The 23,422-nt window shown below is 54.9% G+C and overlaps 2 protein-coding genes across 3 annotated transcripts in view; one reads left to right on the top strand and one right to left on the bottom strand.

Moving 5' to 3' along the window:
• The window catches only part of SLC9A3R2 (SLC9A3 regulator 2), a 32,838-nt gene extending 14,579 nt beyond the window's left edge, over positions 1-18,259 (top strand). Inside the window, exons 3-7 of the mRNA XM_027656814.1 lie at positions 8,533-8,709; positions 10,529-10,682; positions 12,872-12,915; positions 13,444-13,506; positions 15,642-18,259. Coding sequence (XP_027512615.1) covers positions 8,533-8,709; positions 10,529-10,682; positions 12,872-12,915; positions 13,444-13,506; positions 15,642-15,800 — 597 coding nt within the window. The 3' untranslated portion in view covers positions 15,801-18,259. The remainder of the gene's footprint in view (positions 1-8,532; positions 8,710-10,528; positions 10,683-12,871; positions 12,916-13,443; positions 13,507-15,641) is intronic.
• A 782-nt stretch (positions 18,260-19,041) lies between these two features.
• Positions 19,042-23,422, bottom strand: part of NTHL1 (nth like DNA glycosylase 1) — a 6,011-nt gene continuing 1,630 nt past the window's right edge. Inside the window, exons 3-6 of one of the 2 annotated variants that reach the window (XM_027656815.1) lie at positions 22,118-22,288; positions 21,599-21,758; positions 20,117-20,222; positions 19,042-19,533 (exon numbers count right to left, since the gene is read on the bottom strand). In XM_027656815.1, coding sequence (XP_027512616.1) covers positions 19,410-19,533; positions 20,117-20,222; positions 21,599-21,758; positions 22,118-22,288 — 561 coding nt within the window. In that variant the 3' untranslated portion in view covers positions 19,042-19,409. Of the gene's footprint in view, positions 19,534-20,116; positions 20,264-21,598; positions 21,759-22,117; positions 22,289-23,422 lie in introns of both variants that reach the window. The other variant, XR_003529914.1, reaches the window with a different exon arrangement.

The following is a 23,422-nucleotide window of genomic DNA, read 5'->3' on the forward strand; positions in this document are numbered from 1 at the left end:
CTCCCTCTGCCTTCCCATTGTCCATAGCAATCCCTCTTCTCGCCTGGGGGTTCATGGTGAGCGTGGGAAGGACTTTTCCCCCTGTTCCGGCAGCTTGAACTCTGCACAGTGACCGATGCTCCTTTCCCACCCACTAGGAAACAGGTCCCTCTGGATCTGATGAGATCCCTTGGAATCTAGAATGGAGATCCCATGTTTCTCCTCCTGGACAAATGCCAGCCTACCAGGACCCATGCTGCTGCCCCACGTTGTGCTGGAGCTGATCCCTCTGGAGCAGGGGAGCTCGCTGGTATCCCGGCTGCGTGTCCCCTTGGCAGATCGGGCTGGAAAAGTTGTCTCTCTCAACAAAAACACGTGCACGTGGCGGTTTCGGTCTCCTCCAGCCTCCTTCCCTCCTCCCAGTCTCTCCCTGGGCCGGGCCAGCTGCTCCCTGCTCCAGCCAAGCCTGTGCTGCTGTTCCTGGCTCCAGCCCTGCCCGGGGGGAAGAGCGTGGGTGCCTTTGCTGTCTGAGTCTGCTCAAACGCCAGCAAAGAGGGGAAAAAATGCTGCTTCCCGCAGCTTGTGGCTGAGAAATTCCCCAGCTGTGGGATTGCCAGGGAATGGCCAGGACAGCTCAGTTGGAGTCAGTGCTGCTGGGGGGATCAGCTGGACCCCACGGAGCCAGACTGGGCTGGTGTTCCCACAGTGGGGATGTGCCCATCGGGGTCTCACCTGGGGTTGTCCCACTGGGGACACGTGGGCCTGAGCAGGACATGGCCTGGCCACAGCCCCTCTCCTGAGAGGCCCCTTTGTGCTCGGGGATTTCTGTAATGCTCTGGTTCAGTGCCTGGGATTTGGGAGAGGGGCAAATCCAGGCTTACCCCTCGCCTTAGGACAGTGGCAGCAGCAAAGGTCAAGCTCTGGTTTCTTTGTCAGGGGGTTGTTTGGAGGTGAAGCCCTGATGGGAGCTGTGAGGGAGCTGCTGTTCCCATCGCCCTGTGGGTGCTGGGGTGGGAGCAGGACCACCCAGCCTGGCAGGCACTGTCACCCTGGGCTGGACATTGGGCATCCTCCCCACCCTCCACATCCTTCCTGCTCTTGTTTTCTTCTGCCTGGCAGTTTGCTGGGATAACAGCCCTTTGGTTGTGCCGGGGCACAGCTCTGGCAGGGTGCAGGTACCTGAGAGATTTGCATCCCACAGCACCTGGAAAGGACTGGGCATGTGGGATTGGGATGACCTGGATACTCTGGTGCAGGGCACAGGGAGGTGCAAACCCCTTCTTGCTGCTGCTGCACTGCCAGGGCGTGGTGAAGGACCTCAGTAATTTTGTGTGACTGATTTTGCACCACCCTGGAAGGGGCTGTCCCCTCTGCTGTGTCCAAAAGGGCTGCAGGGCTCAGGGTGGGTGTCCTTGGGTTCAGTGGGTCCCTACTGAGGCTCAGGACCCACTGTGGGCATCATCCTTCCCCTCCAGGGCTGGAAGGAGCCATACTGCAGGCATGGGGTTTCCATGGAATGGTGGATCCCTCTCCTGCTCCTCACAGGGACTGTTGTTGGGCTCGACTTGGGGCAGAGCAGGAACCTGGTGTCACCCTGACCAGCGTGACTTGGTGCTCCCATCCATCACAGCAGCCCCAGCAGGGACTGGAGACTCCCTGAAATATCCAAGTTGTCCCCTCAGCTGCAGCTTGACCGTGGGTCCTGCAGGGACCCGTGGCTGGACATGTTCCACTGCTAACTGGAATCGCCCTCCTGCCATTCCCGCTCACTCCCTTTGTGCTGCCTGTTGGCAGAGAAAGCAGCAGGGCCCAAAGGCTGGGATGCATCCAAAGGGTGTTGGGTGTGTGTGCTGGTGCAACCCTCCAGGCAGAGCTCCAGTGCCTGGCAGAGCCCCCCAGGCTGGTGGGAGGGTGCTGGGGGAGCACTGCTGGGAAAACGGCACAAATCTGTGTCTGCTGCCCTAAAAAAAATACACGATCTTTTTCTTTTGATGCTTCTATCACTCAGACCCAGCTGGAGCAATTCAAATAATTGGAGCAATTTGAATAATGGAAGAGATTTTAATAAGCTACAACAGCCCAGAGCTGTGTTGGGGATGGGCAGGCAAAGTGCCTGGTGCTGACATGGAGCTGTGACACGGTGGCACAGTTTGTGCCATCACCATCAGGACCCTGCAACACCCCCCTCTCCTCCTCGTGATATTTAAGGTAACTCTGCTGGCTTTAGACTCTGGAAAAAGCTATTTGGAGGCAGCTCAGCTGTGTTTGTACCCATCCTCTTCTCTCGGGACAGCAATGACTTTGGACACTCTGCAGTCCCTGTTTGTCTGTGGGAGCACCCAAAACTTTCTCCTGGCTGTAGGAATGTGGAGGTGGCTGCACTCCTGCTTGGGAGATGCCGGGAAGGAGTTTACAGTGAGTGTCTCTGGGCTGTCAGGTCTGCATTGGAGGAATGACACAGGATTTTCCTCCTTTGGCCGCTGGTGTCGGAGCCGAAACACCTCAGGAACGGGGTGGGTGCTAATTAGAGTTGTGGCTGTATAAAAATGGAAGCAAGTTGTTTACTGGTCCTGCCCGAGGATTTATTCCTGACCTGGCTGGTGGAAAACCTGTGAATTACCCGCTTTTGCCAGTGCCAGGGGGTCTCTGGGTGCTGGAACTGCCACCTTTCTCCCCAGTCCCGGCTCTGGCCCTGCAGCGAAGGGGAACATCTGCTTGTGGTTCGGTGGGTCTGGCGTCCCCCCAACCCCGTCTCCCCCTCCCCCTCCGTTATTTATAGCACTTCACCAACATCTGGAGTTTGAGCCGCCCCGGCGCTGGCTGACTCCGAGCCGGGGGATGGAGCCGGGTGAGACGTGTGCGGCCGGAGGGACACGGGGGGAGGGAGGGAATGAGCCCCGAGCCCTTCCCAGCAGCGTGGGGGGGCAGCATCCCAGCATCCCGGGGAGGAGCTGAGGACCGTGTGGGGGTTGGGGAGCCCCGGGAGCATCCTTGCTCTGCTTTTCCCAGCAGTGGGGATGGTGGGAGAGCTGCCCTGTCCTCACCCCACAGTGCAGACCTGGGGGTGCTGTGCCTGCCCCTCCCAGCGCTGCCAGCCCTTGGTCCCACTCTCCAGATGGGTTTTGAGGCTCCTTTGACATTTGCTGTCAGCTGTGTGTCCCCCCCACCCCAAAGTGTCACCGAAGGCCCCTGGCCCCAGGGGATGCAGGGCTACAATAGCCCCCTTTCTGGTGCTGCTTTAATGGGAAAACTTGAGTCATTCCTGGGGGAAGGGGAATGAAACCCAGCCCTGCTAGAGCAGGCAGTGAATGGAGGCAGCAATCCTGCTCCAGCCGTGGCACGATCCCAAAGCTGCCTGTTTTCATGGCAAGCAGGGCTATGGGTGCTGCTGGCAGCCACGGTGGGGGCTCCTGCTTCTCCCAGCTTTCCTCACCTTTGCAGTGTGGAAGACAGCGGGTTTTCACCTCTCCCCTCCCTGGATCAGGGTGACAAACATCTCATTGAAGTTAAGTGCATCCCTAAATCCGAGCAAAGGCAGCAACCTTTGAGGTTCCAACAAAACTGTGGTAATAATGCTGGCAGTTAAAGCTTGCCCAGGGCTCACCTCAGCTCCCAGCCTAACCAGTACTACCAAGGGAGGGTGCCCCTGTCAGAGGGGTGTAAATGGACCTCTTGTTCTGGTGGTGCTGTGGCCCCTGGGCCCCCTTTCCTGGCTACTTCCAGGTTCCCAGAGTTACCTCTCGCTCCTCTGCCTGCTGGGGTTTGGATTTGGGTCAGGATCCTGCACTTCTCCTCCACAACCCCTAAAGGTGGCTGTGCATCCCCTCCCATCCCTTGGTGGCCACTGCCTGCAGTGGAGAATCCAAAGTGCAGGGGATGGAGAGGCCCCAGCTAGAGGCAAGACAGTGGGAATGGACTCTGAGGCTCTGAGCAGTGTCCCCTGTCCCCCCAGGACATCTCAGTGTCCTGAGGTGGCCCCAGGGCAGGACAGGACCCTGGTGTCCCCCAGCCCTGGTGGGTTCTACTGCAGAGGTTTGATTTTCAGGGAGCGAAGGAGCCATTTTCTGTCTGAAACCACATGGAAAAGGAGAGGAAACGCCACGGGAGCTGACTTAAAAGAAAATATGTTAGCAATGTGAATTAGGCAGGAATGCTCCTGCCTGGGTTTTCTCCAGCTCTGCCGAGCAGAGGCGGAAAGGTTTGACATGTCGCCGATCCGGAGCCTGGAGTGCATCCAGGTGCAGTTCCTGACAGCGGCAACTGGAGCCTGTTTGGCTGCCCCCAGGAAATGGCAAAGCCCCTGGGATGGGCATGGAGGGATGGGCTGGTGCCAGGAGCAGGGTGAGGTGGTCCCAGGCAGGACTGAGCCGATTAGGGCCGAGCCCTGATCTCTGGGGATGACGCTGTGACAGGGTGACCGTCACTCCCAGCACGTGAGCTCGGCTGAGTTTGAGCAAATCCCCGATTCCCTGGGACACCGTGCACTTCCTGGCTGTGCCGAGTGTCCCTTGAGCCTTGGAGGAGGTTTGGGGTGACCCCCCCGTGCTGAGGGGCTCAGCAGCATCGTGGCCTTGGTGCGTGGACCTGCAGGACCCAGCAGGATCCCAGGGAGGATGGTACCGACCCGACCTCGGCCACTAGATTAGCTCTGTGTCTGTGTGTGTGTGTATGTGTGTTGTCCTCCTCGTCCTCCTCCTCTCCTGGAGGACCCAGGAGAACCAAACTGGGTGTCCACACTGGCACTGGTTTTTATTCCCGGAGTAAAACCCTAAAACGTGGCTTTTCAAGGCATTTTAGCCCATTGTGGGCACGTGTTTGTGGGGCAGAGGGGCTGGAGGTGGTCCTGGGACTTGACCAGTGCTGTCTCTGAGCATCCTGGGTGTGCAGAGACCTGTGACTGTTCCTGCAGCTTTTTAAGCTGGTCTTTGAAAAGCCCTTTTCATCCCCATTCCTGCTCACAGTCGGGCTGTGGAGGGATGGTGTGAAGGTGCAGGTTGGTTTTGTGAGTCTCACCTTTGTGAAAGCAGTGGGATCAGGACGGGGGAGCGAGTGGACGTCCCTGTCCCAAAACTGGGGCTCAGGGTCAGCTGTGGCAGTGAGCGGGTCTCTGGCACCAGTGACCTCGTGGTGGTGTGTCAGGGAGGGACTTTTGTAGGGGCAGGTGGGTTTGGTTGGGTAACAGAGCTTGAGGGGCTGCTCTGCTGCCCCTCAAAACCCAGGAGGTGAGTTTGTTTCCTTTTGGTGCTGCTGGGAGTGGATTCTGCTTGCATGGAGGCTGGCACAGCTAATTACTGACGTGGAAACCCCTCGTGAATCGGAGCTGGTGACATTTGTGGTGCCAGCTCCAGGTGTCCGAAATGGGAATGGTCCTGGTCACTGCAGGGACCTGCACGAGGTGGCACAAAACCAGTGCTGTGGTATCCTGGTGAACCTGGGGGTGTCTCTGGAGGACTCTGGTCAGGGGTATCTCTGGAGGACCCCAGTGAGCTGGAGGTTGTCCCTGGAAGATCCCCCGTAAGCCAAGGGGTGTCCCCAGGGGACCCCAATTCCCAACAGCAGTGCTGGAAACTCTAAGGGAAATAAAAATTCAAATGCTGCAAGAGTTGCCATGAGATTGTGAGAGCTGGCAGCACCCATTGTTATTTAATGTCTTGTTTGTGCATTTTTAAATGGACCAGCTTGAACTGTGCTTCCGAAACCATTTTCCTTTTAAAATGCCGATGGTTTGTCTCAAGCAGCAGCTCCAGGGATGGGGTGGCAGTGCAGCTTGTCCAGGCAGTGTTTATCTACACACACCCCTTGGATGGTACAGACAGGGACGCTTGCAGGTGGAGTGTGCCTTGCCATTCCTCCTTAATCCAGTTCATTAAATTAATGGCCACTGGTAGAATCCGAATTCCTAGAAAAAAAAATTGCTTCATTTTGCAATTTTTTTATTTTTTTTTTTTACAGGCAAACAGACAAAAAAATAGAGTTCGTTTTTGTTGCTTTATAGTATCCATGTGAATGTAACTTAATCCAAATTGGCTTTCAAGTCCTTGGCGTGTGAAAGGCAGCGAAGCCTCCTCCGGAGCAGGACCCGAGTGTTTCTGCAGGCGGGTTCCTGGGAAGCCCAGATAACGTGCTGCTGTTCCAGGGAACAGCTTTGTGGCAGGGTTTGGATTTCACAAAGGCCAAATTCCCCCTGGGAGCTTAGGAAATATCTTCCCAGAACACAACCAGGGAAACGTTGGCACGGGTGAAAAAGAAAATAGAGAGCAGAGCTGGCAGGAGAGGCAGCGGCTCCGTGTCAGTGGGGGGGGTCTGAGCAGGGGGAAAGCGAGGGGAGTGTCAGCGTTTGCTTAATCCCAGAGAGGGGCTTTGCAGAGCTCAGCTCCAAGACCTGTTTTTTCCAGCAGCCAAGGATTGCGTTAGTCAGGAGGTTTAAGAGCCTGGTGAAAGCCCTGGATCATCTCTGCGGGACGATAAGCAGTTTTGCCTGAGGATTTCTACTCAGAACAGATGCTGAATTGGGATTATTTTATATATATATATATATACTTAAAAATAAATATCTTGAATTCAACCCAGTTAAGGATCTTAAATTCAAGATTTTGGGGTGAAAGCAGCACAAGCCCACGTAGGACGTGGCACCGGTCACCACCTTCGCAGTCAAAGGGATCCTGCAGTGGAGCTTTTCCCTGGGTGGTTTAATTATTGAGTAACTTGATTTCACTGGTGATCCCAGGGGATCCCCACAGGCAGAGGGACTGACCCTGGTGTGTCCCCGGGGGATCCCCACCCTGGGGCAGCACCCACAGTTGCAGCATTTTTGGGGTGATTTTTCTCAGTGATTTCTCTCGGTGTTTTCCCTCTGCTGTTGGAGCTCTGACCCTGTGAAAACGGAGCAAGAGGAAAACGGTTTAAAAGGGTCCTTTTTAAACCTGAATAGGTGACCTCAGGTTCATTTTGGTGATCCCAGCCACGTTCCCCTCAGCCTGTGCCACATGCCCCCTTGTCCTGCCGCACAGAGCCCCGAGTGTCCTTTAAGGTCGCGCGAATCCGACCCTCTTGGGCCAATTGAATCATTTCCTGTTTTCTTCAGTTTTTGAAGAACTCGGAGGCAGGCTGGAAATGTTTGCAGATAGGGTGAACCCGCTGCTCTGGGGCCATGGGAAAAGTCCAGGGGTGTTAAACGTGCAGAGGGGGAGGATGAGGGTGCGGGGCTGCTCCTGGTTTGTGGGGCTGAGGTGCTTGGGAGCCCCGTCCTGGTCTGGGTTTTTGCACTGATAATTTTTCTCCTTTAAGAACTGATCTAGGATTGAGGTGTCAACACCAAGAGCTGGTTTTTAATAAAAAACTCTTGCCAAGTGAGTCTCTGTAAAGTTCCAGAGCAGTTTGCAGTGGGTCTGAGTGTGCCCCGATGCCCGTGACGGGTGTTGCTGGTGGTGACCCTCGTGTGTGAGCAGATTTTGGGGAATTTGGTGCTCAGCACCCTCGGGTGGTCAAGGTGCCCCTCCTGTGTTAGAGCAAAGCTTTCTGGGTGCAATCCTGAGTGATGTGCTCTAGGGACCTCTGCCTGAAAAGGGAGGTTGAACTTAGATAACCTCCAATGGCCCCTTTCAACCTGAACCATTCTGTGTGTTAGGGTTGATCATCTTGCATCCTTGTTTCTTCCTGGATGCTGGGACTGAGCTGGTCAGGCTGGTACTGAACCCTGATGCACCACTGTCCCTCCTGGGCATTGAAGCTATGGCCAAAATTGCCCACAGAAGTGGCTGCCCCATCCCTGGAAGTGTCCAAGGCCAGGTTGGAGGGGGCTTGGAGCAACCTGGGCTAGTGGAAGGTGTCCCTGCCCATGGCAGGAGGTGGAATGAAATGATCTTTAAGGTCCCTTCCAACTCAAACCATTCTGTTTTTCTATGAAAATTCCATCCCCCAGCACAGGACATCCCCAGGGGTGACCACTCTGTGTGCCCCCACTTTGTCCTCCTTTGTAAAATCCCTCCTTGAGGGGATGAAGGAGTTGGGATCAGCCCTGAAGTGACTGAGCCATGGCATTCTGCACAAGCTCAGCCCTCCCGTGCTGGGGGACCTGTTGGACTTTGGGGTTCGTCACCCCAGACCCCCCCGCTGGGAGGTGATGGCACCTGTGGGCGATGCCAGTGTCACCAGGATCAAGGGCGTGGTGCTGCCTTAAATAAATAACTGAGGTTAATCCCGGGTCTGGGTGAGCCTGGGCGAAGCAGAACTCGGCCTTGGATCCTCCCTGCCTGGGGCTCGACCGCTGCCGGGGGGGGTCCCGGCGTGCGGGTGGGTTTATCTGGGCTGCTCCTGGTGAAGGAAATGCATTTTTTGTTTTGTTTTAATTTTTCTGGAGTGGTTTTGGACAATTGGTTTTCTAAAATAGGCTCAATGAGAGGAAATTCATTTGTTAACCTGTCCCTGTGCAGAGGACGGGAGGCAGATAGGGCGCTTCCTCCTTTATTTATGGTCACCTCTGCCTTGGAGCCAACCAAACCCATCAGTTAACCCCCGTGTCTTGTCCCCCCCGCCCCCTCCTCTGTTAATCAGGATTTAAACGGACAGAAGGAGCTGTGCCCACGTCTCTGCCACCTGAAGAAAGGCCCCAATGGCTACGGCTTCAACCTGCACAGCGAGAAGTCCCGGCCGGGGCAGTTCATCCGCTCGGTCGATCCCGACTCTCCGGCTTCCCGAGCGGGGCTGCGGCCCCAGGACAGGCTGGTGGAGGTAACGGGGTGGGACACACGTGGGTGGGAGGAGGGACAGCAGCAGTGATGGGACCCTCGGGAAGCCTGAAGCTGAAACAGACCCCATCTTGTGACCTCTTCCACCAGATCCCCCCCCAATATTCCTGTGTAATTCCAAGCTGTAGGATGGGGGTGCCCTGGCAGGGACTTCGTGCTCCTTCATCTCGTGCCGAGTGGGCATTTGTGAGCACTGAAGTGTAGGTGGAGTCACAGAATAGAATCATGGGATTGTTTAGGCTGGAAAAGTCCTCTAAAACCATCAAGTCCAACTGTTCCCCAGCACTGCCAAGGCCACCACTGCCCCATGTCCCCAGGATGCTGTGCCGTCCCCAGGATGCTGTGCCGTCCCCGGGATGCTGTGCCATCCCCAGGATGCTGTGCCATCATGGGGACTGAGCCACGGCCCTCGCTGCTGGTTCAGAGATGGAATGGGATTAGTGCTCCTGGAGAAGCGTGAGTTGGGAAAACACCCAGACCAAAGCACTTCCCTGCTTTCCAGCCCCGTGAATAATTATTCCCCAGCCAGTGGGAGCTGCTGCCTCTTCCCAGCACCTGAAAGTTTAATGCTGGGAGCAGCGTGGGGCCGGGGCCAGGAGCGGGGCACCGGTGGCAGCGGCTCCTGGCGAGGGGTCGTGTTATTTATTGATGGGCTTGGCCCAGTGCCTGGCACACACAAAGCAGCATGGGGTGAGCTGGAGAGCTTGGAAACCCAATCCCCTCCCTACCTGCTCTTTGGGGCTTGGATAAATATTTGATGCCCCCACCAGCCGTGTGCCAGGGAGGGGGGGAGAACAGCCCTGAGCCTCCTGGCCCAGCCCAACCAGGGGTGAGCACTGGGCATGGATCGGGGTGACCTGCAGTGGCAGGATCGTGCTGCCAGGGATGGAGTGGGGTTATGAGCCAGCAGCTGAGGTTGGCAGCACCTGGAGCAAGGTGCAAAGCCTGGGAATGGGGGTCCTTTTGATCCCAACCCTTGCAGCTGTGCCCTCAGGACCAGGCTGTCCGCAAAGAGGAGCCCAAAGTTCGGAGCTGACCCAGCTCAGGCTCTGCAATGTCCTCCTGCCTCGTCCCTTGGCATCCAGGAGCTGCAGCCACGGCTCTGGGTCCTGCCGAGGCTGTTGGGGCCCTTCCTGTCGGGACAAAGGGTGATTCATTCCCACCAAACAATGCCCCTGAATCACAATTGTCCCCTTGCTGTGGGGAACAATCGGGAGCAGAGGATCATGTTCCCTGTAGGTCCAGACTCTGCACCAGGGAAGGGAGAGATGAATCCGTGTGGCAGGCACAGGGATTCACCCATCAGGGACACAGAAAATCCATGGATTTCCATCAGAAAGAGATGAAGGGTGGCTCAGTGATGCCACAGGATACACCAGTGGCACCCAGCCTGTGCCCATGCTTGGTTGCATCTCACAGGCAGCCTGAGATTCCTGGGGCACATCCAGGGGAAGGCTGGGTTTGACATCACTAAAGAGGGCAGGGAGAGCGTTTTGGTGGGACTGGGGTGGTGATGGAGCCTGGGGTCTGTGATTCCCAATGGATGTGTTTGGGACACAGGCAGAGACCTGCAGTAACACGGAGGATGCTCTGGGAGAGACACTGGGGGGTTTAGGAGGCCGTGGCTGGCTTGAGAGGGGGAAGGAAAAAAGCCCAAAGCCTTCCATCATCCCAACAGAAATTAGAAAAGGTAAAATGCCATCCCTTAGGGAAAGAGGGGGCTGTTCTGGGGGTCTGTGAGCCAGGAGCAGCATCTCTGCTGCAGGGGCACAGGTCTGGATTCTGATGCTGTGGCTTTGCAGGTGAACGGCATAAACGTGGAGGGCCTGCGGCACTCGGAGGTGGTGTCCCACATCAAATCCAGGGAGAACGAAGCCAGGCTCCTGGTGGTGGACCCCGAAACAGATGAATACTTCAAGAAGCTGGGGGTGACCCCCACGGAGGAGCACACCAAAGGTGAGGCCTTCCTTTCCCAGGGTGGCCCTGTGGCGTTCCCATGACTCACCGTGCCATGGGTGGGATCTCAGGAGCAAAGGAGAGTCACGTTTCCCTTCTGTCTCATCCCTCAGTGGTTTCCTGAGCACCACCCAGCTATTTATAAATAGTGAGAATACACCCTAATCCAGGCAAAAAACAGTTTGTTGCTTTTACATTGTGAATAATTAACTTAGGAACTCGCTGCCATGAAGTGACTGAGGCGTGGTGGGATTTGAGGGGAGCCTTCAAAGCCAGGTTGGACGGGGCTTGGAGCAACCTGGTCTAGTGGAAGGTGTCTCTGCCCACGGCAGGGGGTTGGAATGAGATGGACTTTAAGATCCCTTCCAATCCAAACCATTCCAGGATTTTGCATGGTTCTATGAACTGTTGGTCTTTGCTCCAGCGAAGGAACCCAAGGGTGCTTGGACAGCCACTGAGCGAAGCTGCTGTGAGCAGGGGGAAGGGTTTCACGCCGGGTGATCACGGCCTGGCTGCTGCAGGAAACGTTTTCCTCGCTGCTGAAACCTGGCAGGGAAAGCTGCCCGGCCGCTCCCAACCTGCCGTGTCCCGGCTGGGGGGGAGCGCTCCCAGGCTGGCCTGCCCCCACCCCGGCTCAGCAGGGAGCTCTGTTCCCAGGACAGCTGTTCCTTATCTGCTCCCGGGGCGCTCAATGGGCAGATTTGTCCCCAGAAGTGGGTCAGACAGTGCTGGGAGCGCGCGGGGCGAGCGCGGTGTCAGATGCTCCGCGGGGTCCCAGGAGGAGCCGGGGCCGTCTGCTGGCACCAGCCATAAAGGAGCCCTTGTTCCCAGGGTGGGGATGGAGCTGGAGCCACGGATCCATCGGGAGGGTGGGTGGGTGGGTGCTCCAGCCCTTGCCTTGGCGCTGCTACCTCAGTGCATTCAGCAGAGCCCGGGGGTTGGGTCTGTCTGGGCAGTGATGGCACCTGAGACGGTGACAAAGTGCTCTGGTAGATTCTGTTGTTTGCAGGGTAAGAGGAAATAATAATTGCACTCTTTAATCAAACTGCTTTGACCTCAAACTGACCATTTCCAAGCCTTACAGCTGATCCTGAGCACCTCCACCTTTAAGCCAATGAGTGGATTTTAAGACCTCTCAGGATTAAGGAAATATGAAAGTATTTCTAGACGTGGCTCTTTTGAAATTACTTTTTTTCTTAGAGTTCAGTTCCACTTTAGTATCCCTTGTGATTTGAAGCTTGCTTCCTTTTAAATTATTTAAAATTTATCTTCTTATGATACCAGAGGCCTTAACATCACTTCTGCTATGAGCTGACTCTCCTAATGCCCATTGCTCAGAGCTTGTTGTACTCTGAACACGAGTCTAGCATTCAACATGGTTAAATATTTAAGGACCCAAATGCCACAACTGAGGTTTTTGCACCAGCATGCTCTCAAAATGAAGATTTAGGTTTCTTTTTCTAAACACTGCTTTGCCCCAGGAACCCCTGCAGTGAATGTGGCCTCCAGATTGGTCTGTAGGGAAGCATCCATGCTCAACATAATTCAGTTATTAATCTCATCACAATTAACACATCTGTTAGTCTGGGACAGATGAGACATGATAATGCCTGGGGCAATGGCTTGATCGTTGTGACTGGCAGCTTAAATGCATTAAATGTGCCATAGTGTGGGATATTATTAGTGTAAATCATTGGAAGGGAGCAAATAGAAGTCCAGGGTGCCTGGGGAGTGGGTTGTTTGCCACACACTGTTGTGACACCACCGAGATGCTGATTGTGGTGCAGAATTTTGAGCTGGTTTTTTAAGGTTTTTAATTAAGCAAGTTCTGAAGACAAATTAATAGTGGTCAAAAAAATGGGAGTGTGCTGCAGTTAAGGCTTGTAGAAGGTTACTTGGTCCCCTTCCTAAAAGGTGTTTTCTTCTGGTGAAAACAGGGTGAAATTGGGGGAATTTGGGGGAATCTGCAACAATGTGGCTCCCAAGGGGTGAGGGAGAGTGGGGAGGCTTCTGTGTGGGCAGGGAACCAGCCCAGGACAAAGCCAAGAGACAGGATGAGCTGGTGGGGTGGGCAGGGGAGGAGGCAGGTGTGGGATGGCAGGTGGGTGATGCTGAGGGGGTGCTTCCCTGGGCCCTGAGGCCGAGGATGCCAGCTCAGGTGTTCACTGTGTTTCTCCTGTGTTGTGCAGGGGTGGTGCCTCAGCCCATGACAAATGGATCTGCTCAGACCCAGGTGGGTGCTGCCCTGCCCTGGGATTTGCCCATGGCCAGGGGGAGCTGGGCTGGCTGGGTGTGTGTGTTGGAGTGATCAGATGGGATCAGGGGTCTTTCCTTGGCTCCCACCTGTGCCAGGTGAGCCTGGTGGGGGATGACTGTCCAGCCTGGAGAGCAGGGGGGATGCTCAAAATGCCCCCAAGGCTCATTTAGCTCAGCTTTGCTGCTGCTGGCTGGTTTTAATTGCTCCCCACTACAGCTTTAATTCAGGGGTCAAACAAAGCTGGTTTCAGCCCCATGACAGAGGGAGGAGGTGGGTGACATCCTTGGTGTGGGGGATGTGAGAGAGCAGCAGCTCTGCTGGGAAATCCAGGGAGATCCTGTGTGTGCTGGACCATCCCCTCCAGGCTCCATTCCCATCCCTGGAGGGGCCCAGAGTAGTGGGATGTCTGTCCCCACCAGGCTGGAGCATTTTTCCACCTGGCTTTTTGCTTTTTGTCTAAATCTGTCTTTGCACAAACCAGACTAACATTTTCATTTCCCTCAGCTGAATGGAGGATCCACATCTTCATCTCACAGTGACCTGCAGAGTCCTGGGAAGGAATCAGAGGTAAAACCCCAAACACTCCCCTTCCCTTTTACACCCTGGTGTAGGTACAAACCTGCCTTATGGGGCTGTGTACTGACATGTTTTCAGCTTGTTTCCCAGACTTGGGTTCACTTGTGTCCACCCAGCAGCCAAAATCCAGAGTTTTCTCTCATCCCCTGCACTGTGGATGAGTGTGGAAGGATAAATCCTTCAGGATGGATGATACATAACTCCTTCATGTGGCTGATTGAGGGCTCAGGACCCTGATGTTCCTTCCCCTCTTTGTCCTGGGGACAGAACAGCTCATGGGGATCACGTGGCCTCTCCCATCAGCAGCAGATGCTCCGTGAGGGGATGAGTTTTGGAAGGGTGTGGTTGTGTCCTGGCTCTGGGAGGACTCTTATCCCTTGGGGCATCATGACCTCAGGGAGGAGGTGGCTCTGCCCCAGATGTCCAGGATTAAGGGCAGCAAGAGTTAATTGGCTTCTTGCTGGGCAGTGACTCCTGCCTGAGGAGATTGAAAGGAGGTGTGAGAGGAAAGGATGTCTGCAGAGTTTGGGATCTTAAGTGTAGTTACACTGGCAAGCTCCAGGACTGGAGGCTGGGAAGCTGGGGGTGGCAGGGCTGGGAGGCTCCAGTGCTGCTGCCAGGACCAGGGCAGGCAAAAATTCGAAAAAGCCAAATTACTTTTAGTTTGGAGCACAATGAATTTGTCACGGTTTTTAAAGGAGCTGCTCAGGATGGGAGGAGCTGGATTTGGTGACTGGCAGGGCTGGGGGGGTTTCTCTGGAGGAGCCTGGCCCAACACCTCAGTGAAGGGGCACAACTTGCTAGACAAGGTGAAGGGGCAACCAGAAGTCAACACAAGGCATAGATTGGTATTCTCAGGTATTATTGATTTAGCAGGTTTTCTTCTCTTAAAAATAAGAGGTAGGGGATTTGTAAAGTGCTCAAAAAATTATCTTTAGCACGAGGTTCTGCTAGAAATAGAGGAATGTCTCCCTGCAGGTGCTCTGTGGGGTCTCTGCCGTGCTGTCCCCTGCCCCAGGACATTTGGGAGCAGGAATCTGACAGCAGCAAGTGCTCACAGGGCCTGTCTGAGCACCCACAGCCTCTGTGGGACACCAGCTGTGGCCAAACGCCTGCAGTCTGGCATCTCCATTTCTCTCTGAGCATTAAATAATACATGTCCTGCTCCAATGGCTGCTGCCGTTGGAAAAGCAGGCTGTGTCCCAGTGGTGAGCACAGCCATTCCCCCCCTGGAGTCACCTTTGGGCTGTTTCAGGGGTCACTGCACGAGAAGTCAGAGTCCCTGGGGTGGAAAAACTGGAAAACTGGTCCCAGTGCTGGAGCACAGGGGTTCCTCCCACAGTCACTGTTGGGCTGTTTCAGGGCTTGCTGTCCCACCCCTGTGTTAGAAGCCAGAGTCCTGGGGCTGCTGGGGGGGTTGTCTGAGCTCAGTTTGGGTCAGTTTGCTTTTGTTAAGCCACAGCTTAACAGCCAGAGCTGTTATCTCGCTGTGCTGGTGGAAGGCCCTGCCCATGGTTATCAGCAGGGTTTGTGCAATCATTATTTTGGAGCTGGGCATGTGTGGTGGGGCAGCAGTGCCAGCAGGAAAACTTTAAAATGTTTCATGGAAACTGAAGGTCTCCACTCTGTGTGTCTGCCCACTCCTGACACGAGTGCAGCCCTGCAGCTCCGGGTGCAGCCCCCACCTCAACCCCCCCGGGCACTTCCCCCCTACCTGGCTCCAGGCAGCAAGCAGGAGCTTTGGATTGTACCCATGATGGAGCTGCTGGTGGTTTGAGGGGCTCAGAGACCCCAACAGGGGAGTAAAAGTGTTTTGATCAGGACACTAACTGCACCCTGAGGGATGTGGGGATGTGGTGCTGCAGCACCATGAGGGTCAGGATTGGTGGATTGGGGTGTCTGGCACATGGGGTTTCTGCCTGGGGACACGTTGCTGCAGTGGCCTTAGAAAGAAGAGTTAAATGTGGGGATTGGTCACAGGTTGGGCTCGGTGATCTTGGAGCTCTTTTCCAACCTCAGTGACTCTGGGATTCTGTGAGATGCCTCTCTGGGGTGGAACACTGTGTGACACCACGTCCTTTTGGGGGCCTGCCTGGGGTGACTCCTCCTCTCCATTCTCCCCCCAGGACGGAGACGGGGACAAGAAGGACCCGTTTGAGGAGAGCGGGCTGAGCCTGAGCCCCACGGCCGCCGAGGCCAAGGAGAAGGTGAGGGCCAAGCGGGTGAAGAAGCGAGCGCCGCAGATGGACTGGAACAAGAAACGGGAGATTTTCAGCAATTTCTGAGCCTGGCTGTGGTGCCACCACCGCCCTCCTCCCGCCCAGCCCGGACGTTTCTGAGGTGCCTACGCCCTGTCCTTCAGTGTCCACGTGAGATGCTTTGTGCTCTGCTCTTCACTGGTTGCTTTTACAAGGCGTATTTTAAAGCCCTTTTTATTTTTATTTTTTATTATTATTATTATTATTATTGTTATTATTATTATTGTTGTTGTTACTCACCAGCGATTCTCATAAGACAAATGTGACCAAAGCTCCTTTTCTTGCTTGTTCTTGAGCCCAGCTCTGGCTGCCTGCCGTCCCCCGTTCCTATGAGAAAGGACTGGAAGAATTTTAACTCTTGTTTCCTGAATCATTTAGGCTTCTGTTACTTCTTTTTTTAATTTTTTTATTTAGAGGTGTTTGTTTTGGTTTTTTGTGGGTATCCCAGAGTGAGCCCCATGGGATGCTCTGTGCCCCTGTGCAAACATCTCACGGCTCGTGGTGGGTGCCCGCAGGGTGGGCTGTACCTGGCACCCCCTCCCTGGCACCCTGTGTCCAGCATTAGCTGATCCCACGATGGGAAAATGGACTGTGGCTGGAAATGGCTCCTGTTGGCTTTGCTATTGAAGCGAAAACGTTTGTTTTGTTGTTTTTGTTGGTTTTTTTTAATCGAGTCCCATATGTTTCCAGTTAGTTTAGGAACTTCCCTCCCACCAGCAGCTCCTGCCCCGGCAATAAAAGCCCCTTTTTCATCCTCGACAGCTCTGCAGAGGGGAGAGGGCAAGATTTAAAACCCAACCCCAGCACAGCCCTCACCACCTGCAGCCGTGGAAGGCAGGGAGGGGGCCGGTCCTGCCCTACGGCGCACGGAGACCAGAGACACAGGATGCTACAAAAACCTCTTTGGACAGACCTGGAAGTGAGGACAAGCCAGCTCTGCTTCCAGGGGGGAAGGTGGGGCTGTGGCTCGAGCTGTGGGCTCGGCGTTGGGAAGCGGGGCTGGGCTGGAGTGTGTCTGGGTCCCACCTGGGCTGGAGTTTGGTGCCTCCAGCCCGTGAGTGTGTCTTGCCATTGGAAGGGCATCCTCCAAAGCAGTGAGTCCCAGTGGGGCTCGAGAAGAAACTGGCAGTGGTGTGATGGAATGGGCAGTTGCTTTGGCGTTCTGTGGCCTCCTCCAAGACCCCGCTCGCGGCATCCGAGCCTCCCACGTGTAGCTTTAAAGCATTACAGATTAAGCCCATTTCGGCTCTTTATGACTTGCCTTTGGCTGTGTGAGGGAAGGTGCCTCAGCTGAACTGCACCACTCACAGGTAGCAGAGGTGTGTTACCGGGGCAGTGTCCGGCTGTGACAGGGCTGTCCCGCTCCCTCCCGTGCTCCAGCAGCAATTCCAGCCTGGGCTGGGAAGGGACTGGGCACAGCAGGACAGTGGAGCACAAACCCCCTTTTCCCAGCTGAAAGCAAACAGCAGCAGTCAGTTGGCTATCAGTGACTCACAAACAGAGCTGTGATTGTGCCCTGCCTCACTCCAGCACTGCCGAGATAAAAGCCCTTGGGTTAGTCAGCATCCTACGGACATGGGAAAGGCTCTGTGTGTATTTCCTAAGGTATTTCCAAAATATGGAGCTAAAAGGTGCCTTATACCATTCTCTGCTCTCCTCAGCAGCAGGCTGGGGCTCAGCATGGGATGTTTGGCTTCCCCATGGGGAGCAGCTGATGCCTGTGGCTCTTTGCTGCTGGCAGGAGAGCATGGAGAGCCTCAGGGGTGCAGGAGATGAGTTCTCTTTAGGAAAGTTATCTTTTAGGGTTGTGGATGGGCTGAACAGGTTGCAGATAATGACTTTGGAGAGGAACTGGTGCAGGTGTTTGGCTATCAGTGACAGGCAGGCAGCGGGATCAGGGGGCATGTGGAGAGGTTGCCTCCCCTCAGGGCTCTGCCATTAAGACACCGCTTCTATTATCCCTCCTCAAGTTACCTGCTCTCTTTTGGGCCCCCAAAATAGGATCTTCTATCAGTGGGTAATGTTTGGAAGGAGCTCTTTTTCATGGTGTGCACGTTGCTTCCCGTGCCCGCATCGCCAAACCCCGGCAGTGCCCGGGCTGCACAGGGCAGAGCGTTCCCAGGACACCCTGATACAGCTCAGAGAGCAAAGACCTGTTGTAAATACCCCATTTCTCATCCAAGACTGCTGTAGTTGAGGTGGGGGGAGAAAAAAAGAACATGTAGTTTTGAATGCAGATCAAAAGGAATCAGGTGTGCAAACCCATACTGATAAGATTTAAAATCTTAATCTCTGCTTAGTCCATGGAAACTGCTCCTGGTTGAAGCGTTACCATATTCCTGACATCTTGTAGCTCAGTAGTAATTATTCAGTTCCTGTACATTTAACTTGGAAAAAAAAATTCAATAAAAGTATAAGGCTGTCAGCTGCATTGCAAAACCATAATGTACACTGTAATGTCAGTAATAAACTTGGTCTCCCATGTACCCAGGACTTATCTACTCGTTCCTCAGCTGCTGCAGGGAACTTCAGAGCGGAATTGTAGCCGCCTTTAGCACATTATAAACTTTGCTTCCTCCCTGGCCCGCTTAAAGAGGAGCTGAAATTATTCCTTTGAAGCTCCACAATGAAGTCAGCACTGCCCTTTCTTTGAAGAACAAAACAGGGGTGGTGGTGTCCCTCCTGGCAGCTCCTGAGGACACAAGCCTGGCTCCTGTGGCCACTGTAACCCTTGCTGGCACACTGGCTCATCTGTTCCTGTGACACCCTGCACTTCTGCTGCCAGGACCCAAAGGCTTGTCCAGGCAGTGATGACCTCTGATGCTGGCTCGGGAAGGCTTCAGCTGTGCCTTAAAATCACAGAATCAGAGGTAGGAAAAGCCCTCCCAGCCCATGGATCCCCCCTGTGCCCGATCCCCCCTTGTCCCCCAGCCCAGAGCACTGAGTGCCACAGCCAGGCCTTCCTTGGACACCTCCAGGGATGGGGACTCCTCCACCTCCCTGGGCAGCCCCTTCCAAGGCCTGACCACCCTTTCTGTGAAGAAATTCCTCCTGATGTCCAACCTGAACCCTCTGCTTGAGGCTGTTTCCTCATTGTCCTGTTGCCACCACACCTTATGGCAGAGCCCCTGGCAACCCTGGCTGGCAGGTGGCTGGCAGGGGTGTGTTGCCTGCTCCCAGCTGGCAGGGCTGGTTGCCATGGTCTCAGCTTTGCTGAGGTCACCCACGCCCTCCTCTCCCTGCCCTGTGTCACACAGACGCCAGCAAATCCTGTGGGTGCAAAAAAACTCCCACCACCTTTATTAAATGTGTATTTACAAGCAGCAGCAAGTCCCTGAGGACAAAGCTTTTCTCCACAGTGACTCAGTGTGGCACAGCTGGGCCCTGCTGAGGCATTCACACAGGCTGGAGCCTCCAGCACTGGCACAGCAGGATTGCTGCACTCTCCAAGCCCCTTTTTCCCCTCAAGAGCTGAGCCAGCAGCTGCTCCCTCCTGAGGTGCTGAGCTGGCTCCAGCAGCTCCTGTTCCCTGCAGTCACACAGCCAGCCCCGTGCAAGGCCCAGCTTTACCAGGGCCCAGCTCAGCTGCTGCTCAGCCCAAGCAGCTTTGTGGCTCTCCAAAGGCTGGATGATCCCTCAGTGTTTCTTGGCAGCTGGGCAAATGTCCTGATTGAGGCACTGGCTGCAGCGAGGGTTCACAGGCAGGCAGGTCTGCTGGCCAAAGCCCACCAGGAGCCAGTTGATCTCCCTCCAGAGATCCCTGCAGTGAGAGGAGAAACATGAGCATTCCTATACAGCTGCTCAGAGGGGTTAGAGAGCAGCCTGTGCTGTTTGAGGATCCCTTTCCCCTACTGCCTGTCCTTCCTGGCTTCCCCAGGAGCCTGGAGGCAACTCCCAGCCTTTCCTGATCCCTGCTAGGAACAGCCCTCCCAATCTTTCCAGATCCTGCTGGTCTGAGTGGGAGCAAAGGACAATGACACCAAGTGCCTGTGGTCATTCCCTTGTGCCAAGGCATGTGCCAGGTGTGGAGATGTCCCTGTGCACCTGTCAGCTGGCATTTGATACTGAAAATTAAACATCACTGAAGGCCAGAATTCAGCCCTGGGCTGATACTGCTGTGGCCATTAGGGTGGAAAAGCACACGGTAAACTTGTCAGGACAAAAATCAGGGATCAAGGACTCCAGATGCACTAATGGTGACTGATACATCTGACAGCCAGGACACACCCAAGCAGCTGAGATGCTGCTGCTGCTGCAGCTCTCTGGGAGAGGAGAAAGACGTGCAACTAGTCCCAATTTGCTGGAAGCAGGATTGTGTGCAGCTGTGGCTCCTGCAGCCTCACCTGGGCAGCCAGTCCTCCAGTGCCACCCGAGTCTCCTCGGGATACTTGGTCTCCTTCTGCACCCACTTCAGCCTGTTGGTGATCCTGTGCACGTGGGTGTCCACAGCTGGGAAGGGAGAGCCCAGAGTTTAGGTGGGACAGAGACACCTGAACGGAGAGAGCACAGCCAAGAGCTGCCTGTCACAGCCCACCAGACCAGGGCCCTGCAGGGCTTCCCCTGCAGGCAGCAGGAACAGGCAGGTGGAATGGGAAAGGAGGGGAGGGGACACTCACTCGAAGAACAAACGTGTTGTTTTCCTCCCAGGCCCAGAGCCAAAAGCATTTGGGATGGATATCTCTCCCCACGGTCACACAATCCGAGCCAGCCTCCCTCCAAAGGTTCCCCTGCTCCAATGGAGCAGGCACAGGGCAACCTGTCCCCCATTCCCTTCCTCCCTCCGTCCTCATCCTCCTGGTGTTTCAGCTGATGTTACGCAAATTGCAATCTCTGCCCCTTCATTTACTTACCCAGACGGAAAACACATTTCATAATACCCACCAGCACAGGAGGGTTTGGGAGGCTTAAAGGAGTGTTTATAAAGTGCTTTGAGCTAAAAAGCTCTGAATGCAAAGTGTATTATTGTTAGATCAGCAGTGATAAACCTGTCTCTAGGGCTAATTGGGCAAAACTCAGGAAATTGCTGTAAACAGGAAGACTAAGCCTTGCTTCCTAAATCAAAACTGAACACACAATTATTTGGAAAACACTTGGCTAGTTTGGCTGCTTCTGAACTTCCCTCCCCCACAGCAGGGAGAACAACAGACCCCAAGGGCTGTCAAATGTAGAGCAAGAGCCACGGTTCGTCCAGCTGACGGTCCCCGATGGGGCTGCAGGATCCAGCTCCTGCCCACGCCGGCCTCCAGCACTCACTCATCGAGTCAAACCACTCCTGGCTTTCCCAGGGCTCTTCCGTGAAGCAGCAAATCAGTCTGGATATTAATCTGTCCCCAGGAACCCCAGGCTGGGACCTGCAGGTGATCTGCCAACAGCTCCCCGGGCACAGCTCTGCCCCTCCTGCACTCGCTGCTCGACAGACAGGGTAAGTCTGGAGCATCCCTGTGCTGAGGGAGACTGCAGGAGCTGGGCCTGGTTAGTCTGGAGAAGAGAAGGCTGAGAGGGGATCCCATCAGTCCATACAAATATTTCCAAGGGGTGTCAGAGGATGGTGCCAGACTCTGCTCAGTGGTGCCAGTGACAAGACAAGAAGTAATGGCCACAAACTAAACCACAACAAGTTCCATCTCAACATGAGGAAGAACTCTGCATGGAGAGTGGTAGAACAGCTGCCCAGGGAGGGTTTCTAGAGACATTCCAACCCCACCTGATGAACTGAAGGAATGCTACCAGGGTCCTGGGGCAGGAGCTGCAATGCTTCCCCTCTGCCCAGGGAATGGATCAGGCAAGATTTAGGAGAGGAATGGGAAAAACACAGTCCAACCTACCTATCCCAGACACACTGTCCCAGGCAATGTTCATGGCCAAGTGGGCCATTTTGGGCCCAACCCCTGGCAGCTGCACCAGCTCCTCCACAGTGCTTGGGATGTCACCTCCATATTTCTGCTTCAGGATGGCTGTTGTCTGCTTTATGTACTTCACCTTGTTCTGGAAAACCAAGGGGAAAGGCACAAAATTCAAGCTGCCCTCCCATACAGGGCAAAGAGACAAGAAAATGAACCATTCCTGAGTGTGTTCAACAGGTAAGGCCACACATGGGAGTTGTGGAGGGGAGACAGATCCTTGATTTCTCCTTGGAATTAAAACGCTGAGAGCTGGTAGCTCCAACCTCCCTGCACCTGCAGGCTCTGCAGCCAACAATCTCATCTGGCTGGGAATGCAAAGTGCCAAAACTGGTGTAAAATCCAGCCTGCAGCCTGACTCCAGGGGGAAGATCCCCCCAGGGAAGGGCACACAGGCCGAGTCCCAGTGTGGGGGGCTCCTCTGCCTCGTGATCCCGCACTCACCCTCCAGAACCCCACGGGATAGATGATCTGGCCCAGCGTGGCATCGTCCATCTGCAGGACGCTGTCGACGGTGAGGCCGCGCTGGCGCAGGCGCAGCATCGCAGCCGATGTCACCTGGTCCTTGGTCTGGCTGGACAACATCAGCGACAGCAGCACCTGGTAGCGCATGACCTGGGGGAAAGGAGGCTGTGAGACCCCCTGAGATCTCCAGAGCCACCCCCAGGGCTCGGCTCTCCCATCCAGCACCATCTGCAGTCCAGTGCAGCATATGCTCCTGCCCTGGTTCAGCTGTATCCACCTACAAGAGACTGGAAGGGTGCAACAGGAATAATCCAGAGCCTGGATTATTCCATCACACAATTCAAGGAGAAAAGAAACACCTTCCATCTCGGCTGTCAGCCTCTGTGAAAGGGCAGGGAGCAGCTCTGTCTGCTGGGATCTCACATCCAAAGACACCAGTACTGAGCCATAAAGGGCCAAAGCTTTTCCTGAGGATGGGGTTCTCAGAATGCACAGGATGCACAAGTACAAATGACTTTTTATGCAACTTCTGCTCTAAGCAGCTTTTGAGAATCCCATTCCTTTCTCACTAGGCTTCAGTAGGAACTGGGTATCTGGCTCCAGTGAGCTCCTTACGGAACCAAATCTGCAGGTCTGTGATGACAGAGACTGGGAGATGAAGGACAAACCCAGAAGTTCCTCTGCTGCTGCCCCACAAGATTTAGCCGGGCCATTCACCTCCTATTTCCCAATTATTTTTCTCCAGATGTGATTCTGTCCCCACCAGAACTAGGCGGATGATGCAACTAACCTGGAATGACCCAGGATAAAATGGGACACAATCCTTTCTCCAGCTCTCGTACAAAGTTTATAAAACCACAGGTGCTCCAGGAAAATTCCCTGAGTGCATGGAAGTAGGATGATCTCTGAGTACCAGGAAATGGTGTGAGGAGCTGAGGGTTAAAGCATCTACTTTTTCTTGGAAGCAACAACCCCGCTTCCCTAGGGAAGAGGAGTTATTTCCGTGTGCTGCACCGTTCCCTTGGCCCCACAGCTGCCAGCCCACATGGCTGTGGAGTGTGTGACACTGTCCGGATCCGGGGTCAGAGCTCATCGTTCTCCCCAGGGATCCAAGCCCACGGCATGATGCCAGCAGCAAGGACAGCATTCCACGTGCTGAGCCTGTGCAGCTGTGTCTTCCAGACCCCTCCTTCAGAGCCCAGCAGGTTCCGCTGCTCCTCCGAGCCTGCCCATGGGTGATCCCCCCATTCCCACTCCAGGGACTCCCACTGCTCCTCTGAGCCT

The sequence above is a fragment of the Corapipo altera genome, unplaced genomic scaffold (assembly GCF_003945725.1).
Source record: "Corapipo altera isolate COAL_440 unplaced genomic scaffold, ASM394572v1 104, whole genome shotgun sequence".
Lineage (NCBI taxonomy): Eukaryota > Metazoa > Chordata > Aves > Passeriformes > Pipridae > Corapipo > Corapipo altera.